Source organism: Gossypium hirsutum, chromosome D10, assembly GCF_007990345.1.
Source record: "Gossypium hirsutum isolate 1008001.06 chromosome D10, Gossypium_hirsutum_v2.1, whole genome shotgun sequence".
Taxonomy (NCBI): domain Eukaryota; kingdom Viridiplantae; phylum Streptophyta; class Magnoliopsida; order Malvales; family Malvaceae; genus Gossypium; species Gossypium hirsutum.
Genome location: NC_053446.1, coordinates 26,503,180 through 26,523,395, shown reverse-complemented (window position 1 = coordinate 26,523,395; position 20,216 = coordinate 26,503,180). Strand labels below are relative to the sequence as shown.

The window sequence follows — 20,216 nt, the reverse complement described above, 5'->3', positions numbered from 1 at the left end:
AATAACATTTACATTAATATCCCAAAAAATCTATATACAAACATTTATCTAAGTTAACACATCATTCACAAGCTTATAAGACTACATTCCACACAAGTAACTTTCACTAGAATTTAACTCAAAACATTGACATCCTAGGTACATGCCAAGACTCAAAAGTAAACATCACCAACTTGAGTTCGAGATTAACGCTGGATGCTAAGTCGTCAATCAAAAATAGGTACCTAACCTGCATATAGAATAATGATCAAATACTAAATTCGTTTCATAATTCAAGAACTATTATTTTACTCTATAATCGTAACTATATAAAAACACATCATGCAATATTCATTTCATTTGTTCTATCATTGAGTTCAACATGAGCATACATATTTGTTTCATAATAACCTTCATTTACTAGTATGGATTGATTTGGTAATGGCACCCGATGCCTAGCAGATAAGTAGTAACAAAGTTTTGTGCCCAGCGCTAGTCAGATAAACCGACGGTATCAAATGTGTGCCTAGCACTAGTAGGATAAACCGACAATGAGTTACGCCCAGCACTAGTCGGATAAATAGACAATGATTTGCACCCAGTTCTAGTTGGATAAACCAATGATATCAGATGTGTGCCTAGCACTAGTTGGATATACCAACAAAGATTTGCGCCCAACGCTAGTCGAATAAACCAATGATATCAAGCACTCATTTACGAATTTTACATTACCACCTATAGTATTTCAACCATTTATCTCAAATAGCTAATAATAACTCATTGATCAATTTCATAATCATACACATATATATAATCTTATAAAATATCCATTCAATAGAAATTATTCAATTATATATATTGAAACATGATTTAATAACAAATACAATTACGCTAATTAAAATAAGTAACCAAAGTTCGAGTTCAAGGACTATGAACTTACCTACGTAACAGCTACTCGTACTCGATGATGATTATTCAAAAACTTTTCCCTTCCCTCGATTATGGACCGATCTACTTGTTTCTTGATCTAATTATAATGATTCAACTCAATTAATCTCAACCAACATCTTTAACATTAAAATTCATATAATCACTCATTAATATTATTTTACATATTAACATTAAACTTCTACTTTTATACACATTAGTCCCTAAAACCAATGCTTCCACATTAACATAAATTTACCTCATCCAAGCTTAACCAAACATTCCTAAAGCCTTTATAGGAACTTCCTATTTCTCAATTAAACCCTAAATTTCAAATTTTGCACTAATTAGTCATTTTTACATAATATTAAAAATTAACCTTACAAAATAATCTCATTTCACTTCCAAACTTAAAATCTATCAAAACAACACCAAGAACTTAAATTCCTCCATAATGGCAACTTCCATAAATCTCAAAATTTGTGAAAATTTGAACATGGGAAAATTAACTCATGAGCTTGAGACTTCAAAAACATAAATTTCATGTAAAAATATCCAAAATCTACTAACCAAATTAACCATTCAAATTTCAGCCCTTGGCCGTGCATGACTTCTCCCCTTTTTCTTTTGTTTTGAAAGGAAGAAAATTTAAAAGAGAATTTCTTTGGCTTCCTTCTATCCACTAACTATTATTCCAATTTTTTATTTTTAATAATAGTTTAATACAAAATATACATGTATATATTATATTTAACATAGTATATATATTAGTTATATAAAATATGCTATAATTGTCCACTTAATTGAACAACAAAGATATAATTTCTTTTCAAGTCATTTTGTTATAAATTAGTTTATAATTTGGTAATAATCACACTTTTATCCCTTAAACGATTAAGTCCATGTACCCTAATTAAAATTTAATTCCAAAAAATTTTCTATCCGAAATCTAATTAGCTTCTAAAATGACTCTGTAAATATTAATTAAAAATATTTACAAGTTTGGTTTTATGTAAATAGGGGTTTCGAACTACACTTTCTGACACTGCTAACTTTCGAGTCGTTACACTTCCCAACAAGATGGGTATATCTAGATTCTCTTCAAAACCTAAAACTACAAAATCTATTGGGATAATAAAACTACGCACCTTAGTTGACACATCCTCTAGCACTCCCCTAGGTTGGACTGCAGATCTGTCAGCTAACTGTAGTGTAATTTGAATGTTTTTTTGGTCCCCTACCCCAATTTTTTCATAAATAGATAAGGACGTTAGGTTTATACTAGCTCCTAAATTGCATAGAGATTTCTTAAAATGAATGCTCCCTATCTTTATTGGAATTGTAAATCTTCCCGAGTCTTTTAGTTTCGAGTGTACTTGTCTAGAAATAATAACACTACAGGACGCGTTTATGTTGACTTGCTCTCCTACCTTAACTTTCCTACGCCTAGACATGATTTCTTTTAAAAATTTGGCGTATTTTGGTACTTTCCCAATTAATTCAATTAATGGTAGGTTGACATTCAATGTTTTCGCCAAGTTTAGAAAACTTACAAACTCGTCATCATCTTGTTTCTGTTTTTCTTTTTAATCTGGAAGGGAACGGTACCTGTGTGTTAGTGGCCTTGTCTTTTACCCTCTCTTCTGGTTCAGCTGCCTGTTCGATGACCTCCTTTGGTTTTGGTTCCTGATCAATTTCTTGGGGTTTTTCTGAATGGCTTTCTACATTCTGTTTTACATACTTTTATGTCAAAGTTGTCGGGACTCAAGATTATGCCCGATCGAAGTGTGATTGTTTTTACTTACTCCTTCCTTTCTTTCTGAGGATTATTCTCAGTGTTGTTGGGTATGCCAGTACCAATTTGCCTTTTAATATCCCCCATCATACTCATTAATTGGCTTATTTGATCTTCCAATTTAGTCAATATTCTTGCTGAATTGGTGCACTCAAATTGCACCTGCTTTACTTCTATTCTCATTGACTGCATTTCCCGTTCAATTCGATCTAGACGTTGACCACATACAGTATGGTCATTTGAGTTGGCCATATCTTGAGGTTTTTGCAAATAAGGAGGTTCGTAGCTAGTATTTTTAACTTAATTTGAATTATTACCTTCTCCTTGATTTCCTCCCCATCTCAAGTTTGTGTGATCTCTCCAACCGGGATTGTAAGTCTTTGAATAAGGGTTTCCACCCCTATTCCTGATGTAATTTACATCATTGATAGGATTATTGATATAATGGAATAGCAGATTATCTTCTCCATACACAGACAATGCACTATATGTGGATTTGATACGGTTAAGTCTGCCCACTAACTGCTGGTATTTATCATCTTTCTGGACAGACTTTACCGTAGATGGTTTCTGGCCATACATGAATCGCTCAATAGGCCATTGACAGGAGTTCATTACCATGTTTTTTACTAATTCGTACACATCCTCGTACGTCTTGTTCATAAGAGCTCCTCTTATCTCTCCATCTAATCTAGACCTCACATGTGCATCTAACTCGTTGTAAAACACCTGCAATCGCATCTACTCAGGGAATCTGTAGTGTGGGCATTTTTGGATCAATGTTTTAAAATGTTCCCAAGCCTCGTGAAAACTTTCCCCTTCTAATTGTCTGAATACAACAATTTCTCTTCTCAATTGAACCAATTTACTAAAGGGAAAAACTTCTGTAAGAACTTTCCAATGAGCTCAACCCATGTCGTGATAGATCCTAGTGCCTGCAAATCTAACCAAGAAATGACATATCAATCAAAGAAAGGGAAACAATAGAAGACGAATAGCATCATCAGTGACCTCATTGTATTTGAAAGTATCACAAAGTTAGAGAAACTGTTTTAAATGTTGATTTGAATCCTCTATCATTGTCCCCCTAAATTGCAGATTATTCTGGATCATCTGACTCATTACCGATTTGATCTCAAAATTGTTAGTTGTAATAGGCAACCTTGTTATGCTCTCCTGAACCATATCCAAGTTTGGTAATACATAGTCTCTTAAGGTTCTCTCGTTACATTCAATAGGTAAATTTGCAGGGTAGCTGTGGTGGTGATGGTAGATCTTCTAAATCGTTAACCTCATCAAATAGTAGATTCTCACATGGTACGTTGCCGATAGCCAATGGTGTTAGATCTTGCATCTGCTGTTGCTGCTGCTATTGCTGTCGACGATTTTTGTGAATTATTCTCTTTGGATCTGTGACTAACTCTATAGGTGTTCCCCTACTACAAGTCATACACTAAACCTAAAAAGAGAAAATTAGTAGCAAAAAACATTTAAAATCATATCTATAACCTAAAAAAATTCCTAATTATTCTTATTGAACTACAAAATTAAAATCAAACTAGAGACGTTGCCTCCCCGACAACAGCACCAACAACTTGACCGCCTTCGAACGTACTAACATTTAGAGTGTGAATAATGTAGCAAAAGATATATAAATGAAACAGTATCTTCAAGTATACGGGTCAGGTTGTAATATAGTTACAATAGAGTAGGTGAGTACTCAAAGGATCGTACCCAAAGGAGGCTAATATTAGATTAATTTCAACCTAAACAACAAAAGATCTAATTAGTACTCGAATTAGGTTATATTACGAAAGTATAAAGAATAGGGATTTTTGGGGTTTTTATAATAATAGTAATAGTAATAAGGAAAGAAAATAATATTGGGAATTTGAAAATGTATCAGATCTGATTATGGGTGATTAGCTTGCTTCGATAATCTTGATTAACTATCACTTCGGGCTCCTCATCAATCAACTAGTCGATACCCTAGCAGTATCTTCTGATACGCCCACTAGAATAATGAGTCAATAGAGACTACTTATCTTCTGACCTCACAGTCCAAACTGGCTTGGGAATAAGGTGTTCATAGATAAGCCATACCACTTTTGCGTTAATTCCCACCTTGATAACTTCCTAGGATATTTAAGTCTAGGGTTTAGGTTTTTCCTTTCCTGAACAGTTGATCCGTTAAGTAACCCTACAAAACAATCAATCCATCATACCTTCACTCGCTAATCCCCCAAAAAGGAATTAGTTCCTCATGGTTTTTGTAAAAAATATAAAATCAATATAAAGCGTAAACATAATAAGTGAATTGAAAGTATGAAGTTTAGGAAAAAAAATTGATTTGTATTAAGAAAAAAAGTGAATCCAAAAAGTCTGATTGCATCCACAAACTAGATTTCCCAAGATAAAACAAAGAACAAACTGAAAATAAATCTTAAACCTAAGAAAGGAGTAAAAATAAACTAAAATGAAAAAGAGAGATTCTAAGCTAAAAAATTGGTGTCCATAAGATGTGCCAAATGAGTCTATTTATAGACTTGAGGTAATCGTCGTCCTTAACCCTAGGTTAGTTGACGGTCCCAAGCTTTATGTTGGATTGTGCGGACTAAAACACCCCATGGCTCATATTAATTTTTGTCCAGAGTCAATGTTGTGACACACCAGGACCTGTGTCGCGACAAAGAAGACAGTATACTCTTCTCTAGGATTTCTTCAGGGATATGTTGTGACACCTTTAGGCTGTGCCGCGACATCGAAGGCAGTCTCAGAATTCTTCCATTCTGCTCTCTATGTTGCGACATCGAATCATCCTTGTTGCAACATAGCCACCAATATCAGTTTAGAACACCTTCCAATGGTCTTCTACACACTCTCAAAGTACATTAGCTCTCCCTTAGGTCTCATTTGGCCCCTAAGGTCAATAAAAGACTCAATTTGCACACTTTATTGAATTTAATTAAAATTAATAAAACATAATTAAAGCCTAATGATAATGCTTATTTTTAAGCACCTAAAGTGCAAAAATTAGTTTAATCTACTACACCGAATCATGACAGATCAATTAGCTAGATTAGGCTACAACGATCTCAAAAACATAAAATATACAAAAAACATGTTAGGTTTGGACTTACATGTAAGGGTCAAATGATTTTTAATATTTAAAGCTTTCTTCCTTCATTCAACAATGGTGGAAACGATGGGAAAGAAGAAATGGCAGGATAGTAACCTTCAATTTTATGTTTTATTACTTTTTATTATTACTTTAACATTTTAACTAATATATTTTCAATTAAAAATATCCACTAACGATCCATAGCTTTTAAAAGTGATCTAATTTCCACTTAGATCCTTGTACATTCACTAATTAAACCATTTGGAACTTAAAAATCAAATGTGATAAACTTTTACGGTTTTTATGATTTAGTCTTTGTACCTTAATTAACCAACCAATCATTAAAATTGCCTAACCAAAATTTAATATAATTCTATTAAAGACTCGTAAATATTAATAAATAATATTTACTAACTCAGCCATTAAAAAATGGGGATCCGAAACCACCATTTTTGGTACCACTAAAAATAGGTTATTACAATATGCTTCAGGTATGGATGGCTTCCTAGTAATTTTTATCAAGCATTCTAAAATATCATTAGTAATAATTTGGCATCTAATATTTATTTGTTCTTAATAGAGGAATCTCTTTTGAAGATATTAATTGAATTTTTTTATTCCCAAGATTCCCGATTCTAGAAACATGAACCATTTCCTGACAAATAGCCTTTGCAATGTTATTTATAAGATTATTTCAAAGATTATTGTTAACCTATTTGGAATGTATTAGATAATTGCATGAATGAGGCACCCAATGTTTTTTTTTTACCAAAATGACTCATTTTTTATAACACTATCATTACATATGAAATTCTTCATTCTTTCAAGAACAAAAGGACTAGTAACTGAGGTTTGTTTGCTTTGAACCTCGACATGAGTAAAGTATATGACTTGGTAGAATGACATTTTCTAAAGGATATGATGTTGATGATAGGTTTTGCTAATGTGTGGGTTTCTTTTGTTATGCATTGTAGAGTTTGGTGTCTTATTCGGTGGTCATGAATTTTTTGATAGGTAAAGCTCTGAAGCCTAGTAGGGAGTTCAGGTAGGGTGACCTAGTTAGCCCATATTTATTTCTAATTAGTGAAGGTTTTTCTACCCTTCTAAGATTGACAAGTTTGAAGGGTAGGTTAAAGGGAACTTGTATTAGGTTAAGAGGGCCTAACATTACTATTAAACTAACCTTTATTTAATAATATGTTTTGGTATAACAAATTAAAGTGTTTTTGAATAAAAGTTAAAGTTGAATAAAATTGACAAATGATTTCTCAAATGAAGTCTAAGAGATAAAACTTTGAATCTTTACTTTGAACTCTTAGAAAATTTCTTGAACCAAATTTAAAATCAAGCTAAAACAATTTTAATCAAGTAAAAATTCTTTCAACTAGTCAAACTATTTTTAAAACAGGTCAGTATAGCTCCAGGCCAAAAAGTACCGAGTATCGATAGTTTTCAAAATATCGATACCCCTATTAAAAATGGTACCAAATTGACATTCTATTATTCACAAATTTAGATAAGTATCGATCTAGTGTCGATACTTTTCATATGGTATCGATAAAATTAGTCTGGTATCAATATCTTCAGCCCTAATGGTCACTGAATTATGCATTTAATGGTATCGATACTCGTTGTCACAGGTGAATTAAATGCATTGGTTTTCACATCCCCAACAGCACTATTCATATCTTCAACAACCAAAATGGTTGGAAATTAACTAGGGGTATAAATACCAGTTTCCAAAGATTCTACAACAACAAGAGAGATAATTTCAAGCCTAAAAGATCAATCAATCAATATTTGCGTTCAACTTTCATACTTTTCTTGTACACACTGTTGAGCTTTCATTGTTGTTCCTTTAGCTCAAGTTTTTTCTTGTTTATTAGTGCTTAATTGGAAAATAATTCAATTTGGAAAGGATTTCTTCTTAGTTTGGTATTTGTTTTTACTCTTTGAGAGGGTTTGTATCTTAAGGTTTAGGTAGAAACCTTAAGAGAGTTTCTAAGGTTAAACCTTGTCCTCAAAGGTTATCAGATTAGTGAATTTGGGAAAATCCACAGTTGTGGAAAGCTAAGGTAGTGGAGTAGAAAATTGGGGTCAAACCACTATAAATCGAAGTGTTCTTTGTCTTTATCTTTTTTTTAGCAACCACAAATCTTTAAGAGGCCAATTTACCCCCTCTTTTGGTATTTTTGAGTTGAATTATTGAGCTAAAAATTTGTATCAGAGCTACTCCCTTTTAAAAATTATAACAACCAAAAAGGAGATCCTTTAGGAAGCTCAACAATCATCAACTCAATTCATATAATGACGTTTACTTCCGGCTCAATTTTTTCTTGATGAGTCTCAATCTATTTCCAAGCCTCCTTATTTCAATGGTGTTAATTGTTCATATTAGAAGACAATGATGGTGCTATCCCTCTAAACAAATGATCTTGCGATTTAGGACATTATCATGGATGGTCTTTCAATTCCACTCGAGTAAGAAGGAGAGCTCTTAGTACCAGAGAGTAAGAAAGAATGGAACGAAGAAGATAGAAGGAGTAGTCAAAAAAAGCCAACGCCATGCATACTCTTTTGTGTACTTGGTCTGGATGAGAATAGTAGAGTATTGTCATGCTCGAATCCCAGTGATATATAAGATAAAATTGAGGTAACTCATGAGGGAACTAGCCAAGTGAAGAAGTCAAAGGTGGACATCCTCTCTCTTAATTATGAAACCTTCAAGATGAAGTCAGATAAGGACATCAAAGCAATGTTGGATAGATTCACCATCATCATCAATGGGTTAAAATCCAATTGGAAGACCTATACTAATGAAGAATTTGTGAGGAAGATGCTTCAAAGCTTGCCTAAAAAATAGGAAGCCAAGAATTTAGAAACATTGATTTTGGATGATGTAACACCCGATTATGATGAGTTCTAAATCTCACAGGTTCTGAACTTAGTAGGTTAACTGAGTAGTGTTCTAAGCAGCGTAATGCTACCTGCCCAACTGTTGCTCTTAGTGTGTAAAGTGGGGGCATGGAAGAAATTAGAATATTGCAAGTAATTTTCTTAGAAAATGATGAATTGTTAAGAAGAGAGCTTGGTAATGAATTAAGGAATTTCAGGTAATTAGACTATCATCGTAAAGTATTATACGCCAAGTTTAGTTTGTCACAGTACTAGTTATGTCCTAACAGGGTGGTTAGAAACGAACAATGAAATTGCTATATATATGTGTGTGCGTTGGGTTTTTTATATGTTTCTCTACAGTTGTAAACCACATATACAACAGATTAAATAAGATTATGATGTGTGTTAAGCTTCCATAAGGACAAACTTTGTATATCTAGATAATCAGGTTAGGAAAAAGGGAGTTTTTCTTCTTCCTTTTTCAAGAAGTATTTCTACCTAGATCTAAAGGAACCAAAAGTAATTCTTTCTTTCACTAAAGCTAAGTTGTAAATCAAGATTTCTACTAGAGAATGCTCCATATCTAAATAAGATTTATGACCCTACATGCTATGAATGTGAAAGCGTAAATCCATTTAACTTGGTAAGATGGATGATATAAGATCTTATTTGGGTATTTTTAGTTTTAGCGATGATGAAAAATGGGGTACATGAGTAGATCTTGATGAATTTCCTTGCTTTGTAGTAGTTGTTCATGATGGTTAAATGGAAGTTTGGATCTGTAGTGTTGTGTGATAACTCTTGAAAAGAGTTACATTTCATGCCCTTAGACTTAGTTAATTGTCTGTACTTTAGTGATTTTCGTTACATTTTAGGATATTGCATTGGTATTTTTAGAGCATTGCATTAAAGAGCTTGGATTGTGCTTAAGTGTTATTTCATGTTGCTTTTAATTTCCTGTGGGAAGGACTTGCTTCGTGATTGATTGGTAGGTGCATAGTGTATAAAAAGGAGTAAAGGATTGAAGGTTTACTGTAGCAAAGTTTAAATAGTTCACCAACACCAATGTTGTGGCAATGTTGGGAAGATACCTAATCAACATTTAATGAGTACCATTCTTGGACCAAACTGTACTTGTACCAGATAAATCCTCCTAAAAAAGAGAGGAAGGATTATAGGTTGATGGACCTACCCTAGAATGAAAGATATAAAAGCCAAAAAGGGAACCCTAAAGAGAAGAAGGATCCTTTGTAACACCCCGAACCCGAGACCGACACCGGAGTCGGACACGAGATGTCAACAAGCTTTGAAAAATTTTTCCAGACACTGCCCAGTCTGAGTACTAGTCGCTTCAAAAATCATATCTTGAGTTTCACAACTCGAAAATCAGTTTTGTGATTTTTCCCTGAAACTAGACTCATGTCCCCACCTATGTATTTTTTTCTAGAATTTTTGGTCGGGCCAATTAGTACAGTTTATTAGTCAAAGTCTCCCATGTTACAGGGGTCGACTACACTGACCTTTTCCCATTACGACTGGGATATCTCTCTGCACAGAGCTTCAATGCTGATGCCGTTTGTTTCTATGGAAACTAGACTCAGAGAGGAATCCATACATATATGGTATGACCCCTAATTATCTCTGGTCAATTTATAGTGAATTTCCAAAGTCGGAACAGGGAATCCAGAAACTGTTCTGGCCCTGTTCCACAAGAACCCAAATATCTCTTACTGTACTGTTCCTATGATTGTTTCGTTACTTCCATATGAAAGTAGATTCATCAAGGTTCGATTACATAATTTATTCACTATTTAATTCCACTCCTACGAATTCTTGTGATTTTTCCAATCCACACCACTGCTGCTATCAGCTTCTGTTTTCAAAGTAAACCTTACCTAATTTGGGGTTTCATGGACCAACTAGGGCCTTGTCATACATAAGCCCACATATGATCATACTTAGCCATTCTAGTGGCTGGTCATTTGCTCAACACTTCCATTCCAACTATAGTTACATCATGAAACCATCTATACATTCATAAATACGAATGGTCTAATGCCATACTCCACTTCTACAAGCCATTTTCGCATGGCTGTACACTTATACATTTCATAAAGTACTCGAAAGACAACGATGGGTAGTCCTATACATGCCATATCAAAATTCAACCAAAATAGTACCCAAAAGAGCCTTTGATAGTGTGGGCGACTTCGACTTCAAGATCCCGAGTCCGATAGCTGGAGAACCAAAAATCTATAAAACAGAGGAGCAATGTAACGAGTAAGCAATTTATGCTTAGTAAGTTTGAGCAAGGAATTCCAGCATGCACAAATAATAGCACACATTTAGCTAAACGGAATATTTCATAATACGCAATTTACCGATATCAAACTTGCTTCACAACATTAACAACCCTTAGGTACATACACAATAAACTAACTTGGCCGAAGGCCGGTAGCTCGTTTATCAACTGAGCGAACATTTATTTGTAAGGGCTCGATTAATATTCAACACATACGTAACATATCCCAATATTGGGATGTTTTTCGAGTATTAGCTGGAATTTTACAGCAAGCTCATTCATTTCCAAATCACGTACCTTCGGAATTTAACCGGATATAGCTCCTCGTTCAAGTGCCTTCGGGACATAGCCCGGTTTTAGTAACTCACACAATGCCTTCGGGACATAACCCGGATTCAACAACTCGCACGAATGCCTTCGGGACTTAACCCGGATTTAATAACTCGCACGAATGCCTTCGGGACTTAACCCAGATTTAGTATCTCGCACAAAGGCCTTCGGATCTTAGTCCGGATATATTCACTTAGCACAAAGCCTTCGGGACTTAGCCCGGACAGCATTCAATTAATCATGCACATTCACATTTCATTTTCATTTGCGAAACTCAAACACAAGGCACATATCGTCCTTGCACATTCGGCTCAATAGCCACACATAGAGCATGATTTAATCACATTGTAATTTAAGCTCTCTTACTCAAGAACTTACCTCGGGTGTTGTCGAACGATTCCGCTAGCTATTCAACCACTTTTTCCTTCCCTTTATCGGTTTTATTTCCCCTTTGCTCTTGAGCTTAATCAAACAAATAAATTGATTTCATCGTTTAGGCATCAAAAGATGAACACAAGGCACTTAGCCCATATTTATACATTAGACATTAAAGTCTCATACATGCAAAAATCATGCATCAACACAACATATTAGCTAATTTCTTTCCCCTTGGCCGAATATGCATGTCCATTTTTGGGGTCGATTTCAACACTTAATACACACATATACACACTAGTAAAGCATCCTCCCCCTTTTCATCAATTTAACACATGCATTGCTCATTAACATGCAAAGTTACATTCGGCCTTAGCACACATCTTGCTAGCCGATTCTTCTCCATTTAGCAACCAATGCACATATGTGCTCACACAAAAATGCTAAAAAGGAGGTTCAAGAATCATCAAGCCATCATCACATGCATCATTAACAAGCTTCATATTTTGCATGCAATGGCATTAACACAACCTCCACCTAGGCCGAATCTTAACTCATCCTCATGCCTCATCACCACAACATCAAACATCAACCAAGAATGATGCATCCATGGTCAAGTGCCATTTCCATCACATAGCAAGATTTAGACCATGGGTTAGGTAGAACTCAAGCTAACAACTAAAACATGCATGCCTCTCATGGAACATCATCAAACATACCTTAGCCTAGCTACATGCATGGCCGAATCTCTTCACCTTTCTTCTTCTTTCCTCCTTAAAATTTTTGGCCAAGGATGAACCAAAGGATGAGAAAATTTTTCTTTGTTTTTCTTTCTAGTTTTGGCAAGCATGAAGATGAGAAAAGGATGAACAAAATTCCCCCTTTCTCTTCTTTAGCTCACGGCAATAGGGGGGAACAAACACTACACACACATTTTTTTTCTTTTGTTTCCATTTCTTTATTACCCATACTCCTTATTTTATTCTTCCACTAACAAAACATGTTTCATGACATGTTTTGCCCATCATTCTTTGTCATGGCCGGCCACTACTCATTAGGGGGGGAATTTGACATGCAAGTCCCCCCTTTGTCCACATGCACTAATAGGTCCTCACACATTGACCTATCACATTTTAGAATTTTCTCACATAAGTCCTATTAACTAAATTCACATGAAATCAACCAAATTGAAGCTTGAAATTTTCACACATTCATAATTACATATTCTAGACAATAAGTATCACATTCAAACGTTTCGGTGACTCGGTTTAGCGGTCCCGAAACCACTTCCCGACTAGGGTCAACTTTGGGCTGTCACATCCTTAGGAAAAATAAAAGGTAACGACTAAGAACAAGGGTAGAGAAAAAAGGGGGGAAATGGAAGAAATCACCCTTAGCCACCACAGGACATTGCTTTGCCTGTGTTGAGATTTGGATAGACGAAAGTTATCTCCCTAGATTCCTTCTTGTTTTTCCTATCTTACTTCTTCTTGAGCTTAATTGATGAAGATGATGTTGGTTGTTGTATTAAACTTGAATTTTATTTGCCCAACCATGAGCTAAATCTCTTAGGTTTGGGATTACTTTGATGAAACCCTTATTTCTATTAATGACTAAAGTTTAAATTTGTATTTTTCTACTATTTTATTCAATGGTATTTCAAGTTGCATGCAGGTTGTACATTGATGAATGTGCAGTTTACAAAGAAAATTTAATTCTAATAAGGTTAGGTTAATTAGATTGAAGTTGAATGATATGAACGAGTGTTTAATCAATTACTCGTAACAGTCTCTAGACATAGGGCAGTATCTCATACGGAAGGAATAATAAATGTTAGTGGGAAAAAAACTCAAGGCCTATAGACATACAGCTTCCTAGGTGGGGTACTTCAGGTCTTACTCTGGAAAGAAGCAAACCACTATAGAACCCTTCTAAGCAGTAAGATAATTATGATTTTGCTGAGACATTATTAGTGAGTAATGGTATATTCTTAGTAATCCCAGCCTTCCCATTCAACATCGTAGTCCCTCTATCCTTTGTCGTAAAGGCATTCTTGATACCGAATAGTATCCTTTTAACCTAGAGGTTGAGAGGACTTTGCGAAGAAGGAGAAGATAACTACATAATATGGCTAGGGAAGAGAATAATCCTGGTCTAAATGATCCATTAAATTCAAGTGGTTGGGATATTAATCTTCCTATTCATCATGTGATAGATCATAGAGGCAGGCCAATTCGAGATCATGTAGTTCCAATTTTGGATGACCTAAATATAGGGATAGTCAGACCACACATACAAGCTCAACATTTTGAATTGAAACCGATAATGTTTTAAATGTTGTAAATAGTTAGACAGTTTGGGGGGTTGCCTACTGAAGATCCAAGGCTACATTTAAGAATTTTTCTAGAAATTTGTGATTCATTTCGACAACAGGGTGTTCCTGAAGATACTTTGCAGCTTAAATTGTTCCCATACTCCTTGAGAGATCGTGCAAGAGTGTGGCTTAATGATTCGCCATTGGGAACAATGGCATCATAGAATGACCTGTGCTAGAGGTTTTTGCTACGGTATAATTCGCAAAACATGAATGCTAAGCTTAGAAATGACATCACATCTTTTTAGAAATCACAGGATGAAATGCTTTATGAAGCCTGGGAAAGATTTAAGGAATTACTTAGAAAATGTCCTATGCATGGTTTCCAGCACTGAACTCAGATGGAGATGTTTTATGGTTGTTGGAATGCACATACAAGAATGGTAGTTGATGATTCTGCTAAGGGTACTTTTTTGGATAAATCCTATAATAAAACATATGAGATTTTGAAATAGATTGCCAACAATGATTATCAATATCCTACCACGTGAGTTGGGACTGGCAAGAAAGCCGCTGGCACCATTGAACTTGATGCACTTTATTGACAGCTCAGGTATCATCTTTAACTAATATGATCAAGACAATGAAGAGGCCAATTACAGTCCAGAAGATGAAATCAAATGAGCTATCTTATGTTTATTGTGGTGAAGTCCATATGTTTGATAAATGCCTATTAAACCCAGAATCTCTGTACTACATGAGTACTTTCAACCGGAATAACAATCCCTATTCTAACACCTACAATCTAGGGTGGAAGCAACATCCAAACTTTGGTTGGAGTAATCAAGGTATGGGGAATTCAAAAAATGTTGTTAGATAGAATGCCGATAGGGTATCGCCCAGTTATAATCAACCTATGTCGTGGCAAAATGTCCAATAAGGTTAGGCATCAGCTTCATCATCATCTATTGAATCTTTGCTAAAAGAGTATATGGCCAAGAATGATGTTGTGATTTATAGTCAAGTTGCATCCCTATGAGCTCTTGAGAATCAAGTGGGTCAAATAGGAAATGCTTTAAATTCGAAACCACAAGCAGCTCTACCAAGTGATATTGAGAATTCGAGATCACAAGGGAAAGAGCATTACAAGGTAATCACTCTCAAAAGTGGGACTCAACTGAATGAAACTCTTAAAGATGCAACTGCAGAAGAGGACAAATTAGGTCTCAACCATGAAAAAAATTCAGAACAATCTTAACAACACATTACAAATGAAAAGGCTAAACAGAAGACTATTACAGTAGAATCAGATCATGTTTCCAATAAAAATGCCACAACAAAATAATATCAACGATTCCACAATTGTAAACAATATTTCTAGTTTAAAATATTTCTGGATGTCTTGAAACAACTCCACATCAACATATCGTTGGTAGAAGCTTTGGAGAAATGCCCAATTATGTGAAGTTCATGAAAGATATAATGTCAAAGATTAGGAGAATTTGAAACTGTTGCTCTCACTGAGGGGTGCACGACGATGTTGAAGAACAAATTGCCTCCAAAGTTGAAGGACATAAGGAGTTTTACTATCCCATGTTCAATTGAAAATCATTATGTTGGTAAGGCATTGTGTTATTTAGGAGCGAGCATCAATTTAATGCCTATGTTTGTCTTTAGGAAGATGGGAATCAAAAAAGCAAGACCTACTACGGTCATGTTGCAGCTACCTAATCAATCCTACGCACATCCGGAAGGTAAAATTGAAGACGTGTTGGTAAGAGTAGACCAGTTTATCTTTCCTGTGGATTTAATTATTTTAGAATGTGAAGTTGACAAAGATGTGTCGATTATTCTTGGAAGACATTTTCTTGCTACAAGAAGAACTTTGATTGATGTGCAAAAAGGTGAACTGACCATGATGATGAATGATTAGCATATCACCTTCAATGTATTCGATGCCTTGAAATGTACTAATAAGAATGAAAAATGCCACACTATTTGTTTGATAAAGATAGTAGTGTAGGAAGAGTTTGAAAAAATTTACCATAATAATTCTGATAGTGATACAAATTCACTTGAGCTAAATGAAACATAGACTTTTGAAGAATTCAGTGAACTCATGGAGGCAATGTAGATTGTGGACAGACCAAGGAGAAAGTTTGAGTCCTTGGATTTATCGGCTCGCACTTTCAATCCTCCTAAACCATCTATAGAGGAGCCTCCTACGCTAGGTTGAAACCTTTTCCATTGCATTTAAAATATGCTTACTTGGGAGACAACAACACATTTCCGGTAGTTATTTCTGCGAAGTTAACACCCTATCAAGAGGCCATGTTGTTGGAAGTTCTCTAGTGATCTAAGAAGGCATTAGGATGGACAATTGCCAACATCAAGGGAATCAACCCTACTCTATGCATGCATAAAATTTTATTGGAGGATTACCATAGTAATTCTATTGAACAACAAAGAAAGTTGAATCCCATCATGAAGGAAGTTGTTAACAAAGAGATTATCAAGTGGCTCGATGCTAGTATTTTCTACCCTATCTCTGACAATTCTTAGGTGAGTCATGTACAATGTTTGCCCAAGAAAGGAGGCGTCACAGTGGTCAACAATGATAACAATAAGCTCATACCAACTCGCACTATCATAGGATGGAAAGTGTGCATGGATTATCGTAAGCTCAACAAGTCAACTAGGAAGGACCATTTTCCCTTACTGTTTATTGATAAAATGTTTGATATATTAGCTAGTAAGGCATTCTACGGTTTCTTGGATGGATATTCAGGGTATAATTAGATTTTTATAGCTTCTAGTGACCAAGAGATGACAACTTTCACTTGTCCATATGGTACTTTTGCGCTTAGACAAATGTTATTCGGGTTATGTAATTCCCCAACAACATTTTAGCGTTGTATGATGGTGATTTATCTAACATGGTGGAAACTTTTCTTGAAATATTTATGGATGATTTCTCTGTCTTTGGGAATAAATTTGAGTGATGTTTGAAAAATCTGGAATTGGTTCTTTGCCGCTGTGAAGAAACAAATCTTGTCTTGAATTGGGAAAAATGTCATTTCATAGTCTGTGAAGGCATTGTTCTGGGGCATAAAGTATTGCAGCAAGGGATTGAAGCTAACAAAGCAAAAGTTGAGGTAATAGAAAAATTGTCGCCTCCTGCTAGTGTCAAGGGTATTTGAAATTTCTTAGGCCATGTAGGTTTTTATAGAAGATTCATTAAGGATTTCTCGAAGATATCTAAACCCTTGTGCGCCTTATTGGAGCAAAATAGACCTTTCAATTTTGATGAACCTTGTTTCATAGCTTTTGAGAAATTGAAGAAACAACTGGCCAATTGTAATAGCTCTAGAGTGGACATTGCCTTTCGAACTCATGTGTAACGCTAGAAACTATGTTGTAGGAGCAGTGTTGGAGCAAAGGAAAGACAAGGCATTTCATGCAATCTATTATGGAAACAGGACCCTAACGGATACGCAGCTTAACTACACCACCACTAAAAAGGAGTTATTAACTATGGTATCACGTTCGATAAATTTCAATCTTATTTAGTTGGTACCAAGGTCACAGTCTACATAGACCACTCTGCTATTAAGTATTTGGTAACCAAGAAAGATGCCAAGCCAATATTGATTCAATGGATACTTTTGCTACATGAGTTTGATTTAGAAATTCGAGATAGAAAGGGGACTGAAAATCAAGTGGTTGATCACCTGTCAAGATTAGAAGCTAGAAATGAATATGGCAATGTCAAACTTATTAAGTAAGACTTCCCAGACGAGCAACTATTAGTTTCCATGGCATTACCTTGGTATGCTGATATAGTGACCTTCTTTATAAGTGGTTTGATGCCACTTGATCTCAACAGCCAAAGAAGACAAAAATTCCTTCACGATGCCAAACATTATTATTGGGATGAACCCTTCCTATTCAAGCATTATGTTGATCAGATAATTAGGAAGTGTGTCCTAAATGACAAAATACACAGCATCCTGCAACATTGTCATTCAGCTCCTTACGAATGACACTTTAAAGGAATGAGAATTGCTGCCAAGGTACTCCAACTTGGTTTCTGTTGGCCAAATCTATTCAAGGACGCCCATGAATTTTATAAGTCATGCAGTCATTGTCAGAGGGCAGGCAATCTATCTAGGAGATACGAAATGCCACTACAAAAATATCCTAGAGATTGAGTTGTTTAATGTCTAGGGAATAAACTTTATGGGTCTATTTCCACCCTTATTAGGCAACCTATACATACTCGTGGTAGTGGACTATGTCTCTATCTAGGTCGAAGTTTTTGCTCTCCCTACTAATGATGTAAAGTCAGTGATGAAGTCTTGCACAAGAACATCTTCACAAGGTTTGGAACACCACGAGCCATTATGAATGATGAAGGATCTTATTTTGATTGCAAGCTAGTGGTTAATTCCTTGCACAGGTATGGGGTGAAACATAAGATTTCCATGGCATATCACCCCTAAACAAATGGACAAGTTGAGATTTTTAAGAGAGAAATTAAGTAGATTCTGGAAAGAGTGGTGAACCCAACTCGAAAGGATTGGTCCTCCAAACTGGAGGAAGCTTTATGGGCTTATCATATTGCATTTAAAACACCGTTGAGGATGTCACCTTTTAAGCTTCTTTACGTAAAACCTTGTCATTTTTCGGTTGAGTTAGAGCATACGACATATTGGGCTGTGAAACAATTGAGCATGGATTGGAAAGCTGCTGGCAATATAAGGTTATTGGAGTTAAATGAAATGGGAGAATTCAAGGCACAAGCATATGAGAATGATAAATTATACAAGGAGAAGACCAAGTGTTGGCATGATACGAGGATTATGACACATCAATTTGAACCAAGACAACAGGTGTTGTTATTCAACTCAAGGTTAAAGTTGTTTCCAGGCAAACTGAAATCTCAATGGCCAGGTCCCTTCGAAGTAACTCAAGTATACCCTCATGGAGCTATTGATGTCAAGTATATGAATATGAGAGTCACATTTAAAGTTTATGGACAACGCTTGAAGCACTATTGGGGTGCTCATATGAGTTAGGACAAACAATCTATTAACCTCCGTGATGTTTAACCTCAGCATCTCGATAATTTTTTTTCATTTTATTTTTGCTGCTTTTAAGTTTCTCCTAGTTCTTTCATTTAAATTTTTTTAATAATTTTTGTATACTTTGAAGTGCAAGTATTTTTATTTCCTTGACGGAAGTTGAGAAGTTAGGCCCTATATACAACAATTTGGCCAACGGAAATTTTTCTCAAACCTTTAACATCAATTTTTCTACTTCCCTCCAATTCTCAATATCCAATTACCCACGTCAGGCCATAATTACTTCCCATCCTATCACCCACATCGCACCCCCAATTACCACTTACATTTTTTTCGTTACCTCTACCTTTGCCCTAATCCCCTTATTTTTTTCCTCACAGTTACCCTAACTATTTTATCTTTCAAAGCTACTTTTGTCTCTTTAACAACTGAAAATTTTCCTCTTTCTCTTCTAAATCGACATTTTTCCTAAACCTTAACAATGGCTACATAATTTACACCCCAGACAACTGCTATGCCACCATGAATGTTCTTTTCAACAATGTTGCGACACAGGAGAAGTATAAGAACAATATATCCAAGAGGCCATTTTTCCTCAAAAAAATATTTTCTTTTCAAAGATGAACCTTTTATAGGGAATGATGCTTCCATCTCTTCTGTGGTAGAAAAACATGGTTGGCAAATCTTTTGCTTACATCCTGAGGATATTTTGACTAAGCTTGTTCGTAAGTTTTATGCTCACATCACTTTGCTCAATAACACTTTCATATATGTTCAAAGAGTGCCAGTGTTGTTTGATAAAGGTTGAAACGCTCAATATGGGCTCTCCGATGTACAAGACGAGCATTCTCAATTAGCTGCAATCATCATCTCTGATGGGACCTCAGCCACTTCTACTTCCTACAGTCTATTTGAGCAACAAGTGCTCAGCTCATTTGAGAGGTTGCAGAAGTAGCTTAATCTTTTCGAGACTGAGAAACTTCAAATTGTCGCAGACTTGGAAAAGACGTAATAATGAATGGCCATTTTCTGGGCCTATGTGGAGAAGAGAGATGCTGCCCTGCATACGTCCCTTTAGAAGAACTTCACCA

General features: G+C 35.4%; 1 protein-coding gene and 1 non-coding gene across 2 annotated transcripts; one reads left to right on the top strand and one right to left on the bottom strand.

Annotated features, from left to right (window-relative positions):
* Positions 1–14,319: 14,319 nt before the first annotated feature.
* Positions 14,320–14,426, bottom strand: LOC121222709 (small nucleolar RNA R71). The gene has a single exon (XR_005920074.1). It is a non-coding gene; the product is annotated as a small nucleolar RNA R71 (small nucleolar RNA).
* Positions 14,427–18,774: 4,348 nt separating this feature from the next.
* On the top strand, positions 18,775–19,119 carry LOC107915422 (uncharacterized). The gene has a single exon (XM_016844582.1). The coding sequence runs from the start codon at positions 18,775–18,777 to the stop codon at positions 19,117–19,119; it is 345 nt and encodes a 114-aa protein (XP_016700071.1).
* Positions 19,120–20,216: the final 1,097 nt, after the last annotated feature.

What these genes read in the sequence shown, in the direction of transcription:
- LOC107915422 (XM_016844582.1), top strand. Translation starts at nt 18,775, where the DNA reads ATGGATTGGAAAGCTGCTGGCAATATAAGGTTATTGGAGTTAAATGAA.